Source organism: Dipodomys merriami, unplaced genomic scaffold (genome assembly GCF_024711535.1).
Source record: "Dipodomys merriami isolate MVZ:Mamm:240054 unplaced genomic scaffold, mDipMer1.0.p SCAF_26, whole genome shotgun sequence".
NCBI lineage: Eukaryota > Metazoa > Chordata > Mammalia > Rodentia > Heteromyidae > Dipodomys > Dipodomys merriami.
The window spans coordinates 10,126,980-10,133,740 of NW_027204048.1; the positions used below are offsets into that span (position 1 = coordinate 10,126,980).

The 6,761-nt window shown below is 42.6% G+C and overlaps 1 protein-coding gene across 2 annotated transcripts in view; it reads left to right on the forward strand.

Annotated features, from left to right (window-relative positions):
* Pum3 (pumilio RNA binding family member 3) overlaps positions 1–2,163 on the forward strand; it is a 35,816-nt gene extending 33,653 nt beyond the window's left edge. For both annotated transcript variants that reach the window (XM_070035674.1, XM_070035673.1), the window contains exon 18: positions 788–2,163. In XM_070035674.1, the coding sequence (XP_069891775.1) occupies positions 788–920 (133 nt within the window). In that variant the 3' untranslated portion in view covers positions 921–2,163. The remainder of the gene's footprint in view (positions 1–787) is intronic.
* The last annotated feature ends 4,598 nt before the right edge of the window (positions 2,164–6,761 follow it).

Genomic DNA, 6,761 nt, shown 5'->3' on the forward strand with positions numbered 1-6,761 from the left:
CTGAAGAACAGGAGAGAGGACTGGAAATTCAGGCCAGCTGTTAGCAGTTTCCAGGGTTTCATGAACCGTAGTGGTAGGCTACTTGGGCAAGGTTTTGGAAAGCAGAAGCTAGGGCTGTTTTGTTTAATACCTAACATTTGTTGAGTGCTTACTGTTAGACCCTGCCTTCAGACACTAGGTCATTTGAGTGTCAGAAAACGTCTGGGGCTGAGGTTGTAGCTCAGTGGTAGAGCCAGTGGATGATTAGCCTTCTTGAGGCCTTGGGTTCAGTTCTTCTACCAAAAACCTCCCTTTGAGGGAGCAAGGTAGGTTCTGTTGTTATCCGTAGAAGAAAAACGTGTCACTCCTAGCTTCTAGCCTCACACCTTTCTTCTCTGCACCCATTCACTTGGGTAAAGTCAGTACTCAAGGATTTTTTCCTTGGCCACCTGCTGTATTCAAGTGCCATGAATAAAGAAAAGAAAGCACAAGTGTCTGCTCTGGTTTATACTCTGGATAGGGAAGTAAAACTTTTCTATGTGTAGTTATTTTAAAGCGGGATGTATTTCTAAGATAATCAAAAGTCAGTTAAGTCTTTGCTTGAATGACTTCATCTTCAGGATTATAAAACACTTATGTGCTTTTAGAATATAGGATATTATCCTTCCTAATTCAGCTGGTTATTTTTTTTTAATGTACACTCTGTATTTACAGGAGTTGAATCACAGTAAACTCTTTGGGTATAAGTATTGTAGATTATTTAGGCTTGTTATGAAACTTAATATTTGTTACTTTTTTTTCTCTTCAGTCTCCTACAGAGTTCTGACCAAGAGGTTGCAAATAAAGTCAAAGCTGGACTGAAATGCTTGATTCCCACACTGGAAAAAAACAAAAACAGCAGCAAAGGAGTAGAGACTCTGCTTGAGAAACTGACTGCCTAGATGGAACCAGTTCAGAATAAGATGGAACCAATTTTGTTGTTCCCTGGTTCTCTGTTCTGCTTTCCCAGTACAAAAAAAAAGGGGCTACATGTGTTTCTTCTTTATATATGAATCTATTTATAAAAATGGTTTGTAAAGATGGTCTATTTTTGTTAAATCCCAGCTATTTCTGTCTTGGACTCCAAGCAAATCATAGTGTGAGGCAGCAATGTGGAAAGTTTGTCAATCATGAATGATGGGGTCAAATAAGTACAAAGTGTGGCTGAATGAGTTCATGCCTTTAGAGAATAGTAGTTTGAGAAGGCTTCCTGGAAGAGGTGGAACTTGAAGGGCCATTATGCATGAGGAAGGCAGGACATGGAACAAAGCCAAGAGGGGCCTTGTGTAGGCACAGTGAGATGAAAATGGATGGGTCTGGGCTGAACTTGCGGCTTCAGTGGGGGCACCTTGCATTGGGGCAGCTGGCTTTTTAGCTGTTCTATGCATTGAATTCTGTGTTAGGTTTCGTGTGAAATCAAGTCAGTAAGTGAAGCTCCTGGTGAGAAATGTGCTAGATGAATGAGCTTGCGTTGGTTCTCAGTGTCAAGGTCAGGGTCACTGGAAAAATGTCTTTGTTTCTGGAGGTTTTGTGTGTGTGTGTGTGTGTTTTCCCATCCACATAAATAAAGTAGTCCCAAACCAAAAATGGATTTGAGGGAGAAGGAAGACGATGTAAATGTGTTAACGGTGCAGAAGTTGTGAATTCAGGTAGGGTGTTCGAATAAACTGGGGTTAGCGTTTAGCTCAGCTTAGAAGAGTTGTAGATCATTCAGGCTCATGTCGCCGTGCTGCTTGCAATTCAGAGTCGGTCCTCTCTCCAAATAGCCTAATGTAATAGGACACCCACTCAAGTCCCACTGGAGTTAGACAAGGGAGAACCGACTGTGCCATTCCTGTCTAAACTACAGGGTCCCGGGACTGCTCCCAACCCATAGCTGCCAGCCCTCTCCCACTCTCCCAAAGAGCAAAAGAGCCGATTCTTTTTCTGACTTTCACCCAACTGAGTCCCGGTGTGTGGGTGGGGGAACGAGGCAGAGATGAATGGGGCAAAGACAACATTAGAGCGCTCCTTTGTTTGACTAATACGTTGTGATTTGTGTTCTCCATATAAAGGACCCATTCAGAAAGACTGTGAAAAAGCCTTGCTATTTGGTCCATTTTTGAACCCCAAGAGAATAAAGTAACATGCTCATAATTTTGAAAAGACCTTTGTAAAGCTAATAACAAAAAATCAGCCTCGTCTGCCTTACCCCTGCCTCACTCTCTAGAAAAGTTTCCAGTTATTCTTAACTCCTCCAAATTTCTAAATACACTGTTTCCATAGTATAGATTTCTTAGCAGGTTTGTATTTTTCCTTCCTATTAGAGAAAATACAATTTGGTTATTAATTTTTTCCAGTTCTTTTTTTTTTGCTAGAATTACTTAGCTTCTTGTAGTCTCTTAGCAAATACTCCACAATTTTCTTCCTTATTTCAGTCTAGTTAGGCTCCCATGGTATTCTGGTGTCTATTTCCCATGTGTCCACCTATCCTGACTGGTATAATTCTTTGGCCTAGTGTGTGTCTCCAGTGGTTCCTAAGAGAGAGATTACTCACTCAGCGGTATGCCTGTTACCCTCAGGTATGGTGTATACATTCTTGCTAGTGTGAACTAACCATCGGGGACCATTTCTGAAGTTAGTGATGGGCTTAGCAGGACCAGAGCCAGTGAGCCTTGGAAGATTGGTGGTATTTCTGGGAAGGATTTCTGAAATGCCAGGCCCATAGGAAGAAAGTCCCTTTGCTTCCCTCCAACTTTGGTTTGATTCTGGGAGGTATTAGACCATCTTTCAAAGAGAAGATAACCTAAATTCTAAGGGCGACTTAGCAAGAAGGAGAACTGATCTAGAAATGAGGATATTCACTTGCTGTATTAATCAGTTATACTAGCTCCAGCCTTGGGTTTCTAGTTAAGTGGAAAAATAAACCCAAAGTTTTGGTTCAGTCATTGCGAATTGGGTCTTCAGCAACCTGCGGTCAGAACTATGCTGACTGGACTCACTGAATACTAATGTCCACATTATCTAGCATATGAGCTCAGTTCACATTCCACTTCCTTCTAGAGACATCCCTCTGGTTTTCTGGAAGCTTTAAACTGCACATCTACATCATTCTACATCTTCCTTTCACTGAAAAGGAAAGCCCTTTTTTTTCATTCCCTGCATTTCTCCTCTTTGCCTAACACCCTTATTTCAATAGGTTATAGGCTTTCATGAAAATAAATGAGATAAAATTGTAAAGTGCTTGAAAGACTGAAGACCTATTTACTTGGGACACCTAGATATCTAGTTTAGCTGAATATAGGATTCTTTGGCCTCAGATTTTGGCAGCATTGGACAATATCTTTAATGTACAAGGTTGAAATGGCAGTTCAGTGTCATCTTTATCACAGTCTGGGATGGGAGCAAGTGGGATTAGACTTCTCTAAATTCATAGATTGTTCTTGTTTGTGTCTGTAGGTACTAGGGCCTCAAGCTCAGGTCTGGAGCTCTACCATGTGAACCATGCCTCCAGTCTAGCAATTTTGCTGGCTAATTATTGATGCAGCCTCATAGACCTTTCTGGTCAGACTGGCTTTTTTTTTTTTTTTTTTTTTTGGTCATGGGGCTTGAACTCTGGGCCTGAGTGCTGTCCCTCAGCTCTTCAGCTCAAGGCTAGCACTCTACCACTTGAGCTACAGCCCCACTTCCGGTTTTCTGGTGGTTTATTGGAGATAAGAGTTTCACGGAGTTTCCTGCCTGGGCTGGCTTTGAACCGAGATCCTCAGATCTCAGCCTCCTGAGTAGCTAGGATTACATGTAGGCTTGAGCCACTGGCGCCCGACCAGACTGGCTTTTATCCATCATCTTCCAGGTCTCAACCCCCATTAGTAGCTAGGAATTTAGGGATGAACCATGTATACACTTTAGATGTATAGCATTAAAAAAAAAAAAAAAATCCAGGGCTGGGAAAGTGGCTCAGTGGTAGAGTGCTTGCCTTGTATGCATGAGGCCCTGGGTTTGACTCCTCAGCACCACATACACAGAGCTTGAACTGGGTGCTGTGGCTCAAGTGGTAGAGCACTAGCCTTGAGCTGAAGAGCTCGGGGACAGTGCCCAGGCCCAGAGTTCAAGCTCCAGAAATTTAAAAAAAAAAAAAAATCCCCAGGCTTCTCATATTTCAGAAAGAAGAATGATGTACTCCCTGCAATAAGTAAAGCGTCTTGGTGGTTGGTGCTTTTCCTAGAGAGGTTTTTGGTTCACCATGGATGTTGTAGACACCTGAAACTTGAGAAAGCCTTGAGGTGGGCTTTTCATGCTCTCTGCTGCTAGCTCACTAACTGATTAAGTGCAGATCCTGTTATTCCATGAAGTCCTCTAAGTGTCAGTATCTGTAGGCGTTTTGTCTGCCCACCTCTAGAGGGCAGTCTACCTGCAGCCAGCCTTCCAGTCCTCTGAAGGTTTTTCAGAACTGAGTACAGATCCTTTGCCCTGTGCTTGTGGAAAATTGAACCAGCCAGAAAGCCACAAAATAACACTGCCAGCTTTCTGCTAGGGTGGGGTCATAGTCATGAAGATAGGACTACTCCCAATTACTTCCTTTCCCAAGGCTCATTCAAGACTTCCCTAGGATGTGGCACCTCATTTCTTCAGTGCTGGGCACATCCTGGTGAGAACAGGCCCATACCTCTGCTTACGCTGGGCCTTCAGCCCTCTCCTGAACCTTTCCCCTGCTGTTTGGTGCTTTTGTTCACCTACTGAGGGCTACTCTCCTTTGCCCTGTGGGCTCACACCATTTTCACTCGTTTAGCCTCTGTCACCTGTTCTGGAAGGACCAGAGAGAACTTTGACAATACACCACTGTTGAGCAGCAGCAGTCTACAATGATTTTTAAGCCCGAAACTACAGACATGGTTTAATGGAGGGTTTATTTTCTATGGAATAGACACCAGAATACAGGGTAATTAGAAAACTCAGCTGTTTGTAGTTTCCAGTTTACACCAATTCCATGCTTTTCCCAGGAATCTGATGTCCACAAGAAAAGAGAACCCCATTTTGCCTTAACTGTGCAATAAGCACTTGTATAAGGAAATAATGGTCTCCTACAGGATGTGCTTCTTGCATGACCTAACTTGGATTGCTCTTTAAGACAAGAGTTGGTGCTCTGTTTGCATTTTTACTGCGATTTTGTAAAGGTTGCATTTTAATTATAGCAGGCTCCTCTCTTTAAGGACTAAATCTTGCACAGATTCAAGGTAGGTATTCAGGATAATGGCCAAGAGAACACAAAGTCTCAGAGCAGCAGTTTAGCCACCATGATCAACTGAAGCTATTGAACTACACAAACCTAAAACACTGCTGCTGAAACTCTAAAGAACTTTGTTATCATCATCTCCCATCCTTTTGACATTTAAAACAACCACCTGCCAGTTCAGTGGCATAAACCGGTAATTCCGGCTACTTGGAAGTCAGAGATCAGAGGATCACAGTTTGAGCCCCTCCCAGGTATAAAAATTCTGGAGATTCCATTTTAGTAGTTGGGCACAGTGGTAAGCACCTGTCACCCCCAAATATGGCATAATATAGCCTGAGAAATAAAGTGTCTACCTTGAAAGTAACCAATGCAAAAAGGGGCCAGGAATATGGTGTAAGTGGTGGAGCACCCATCTAGCCAGGGTAAGGCTCTGAGTTCAATCCTCAGGACAGCCCAGAATAAAATACTACGAGTGCCCCAAAGCTCTTAAGATTTAACTGGGTTAATTTCAAGATGTTAGATGAAGATTCTCACCCAGGAGTTAACTGCATTCCAAGCACATGCAAACAGACACTGCTTGTGTGTACACAGTTCGCCCAAAGCAGAACTGTGCGAGACACTGCAGATGCTTCCACTGGTGTTCCTGTAAAACAGTGGTGTTTGGAGTCTTTCATTAAAAAACATGAAACATTTATAAGAATGTTTTGTCCAAGTTGTGAGCAAAGATTCATGCCCATTACTGAATGGGAAGTGGGCAGACAGAGCCACAGAACTACCACCAGAATGTGGGAATGAGAAATTTTGGCCCAGTATTTCTTGTTCTTGGAAGATTAATTACATCATGGGAAGAAATGATTAGCTCTGAGCCTGACCTTTTTGACAATTACTTGAATAGGTGATGAGTGGCTTGTAAGGTCATGAGAATCATCTGACTTTGCTCTTAATGACTATAATTAAACAAAATGAATAATTTCGATATTTTAAATGACTTTCAGATGCTTGAAAACAGGCTTTCCTGTTAGAATCCTGCATTAGAACGTGTTTCATTGTTTTAATGGATACATCCGCCTTTTAAAGACATACTAACTTCAGAAGTGGAGCTGTGTCTCGAGTGGTAGAATGCTAGCCTTGAGCAAAAAAAAGCTAAGGGACAGCACCCAAGCCCTGAGTTCAAGCCCTCAGTACTAGTACAAAATGAACAAAAAGACATTATTCAGATGTTTTGCATTGAGCATTTCAGCAGCCAGGGCCCCCACCAACATATTCCAAAGGCAGCAGAGCAGTGGCTGGTTTGTGCTAGTTTCTGGGATAAGGGATTTCAGGCCTTGTACTTCCTTCTACAGGTTAAGATGCCCGGACTGAGAAAGAAGCACTTGAGCACAAATAGGCTGTTTTTAAAATTCAAATAACCCTGACAGGAATAGCACCTTTTGCTGTTGCCTGTCACAACACCTTGTGAAGTCTGTCAGCTTGCTTAAGTAGAAGACAGTGACTTACACATGCTACAAAGGGAGGCTGCTTCTGCGGGGAA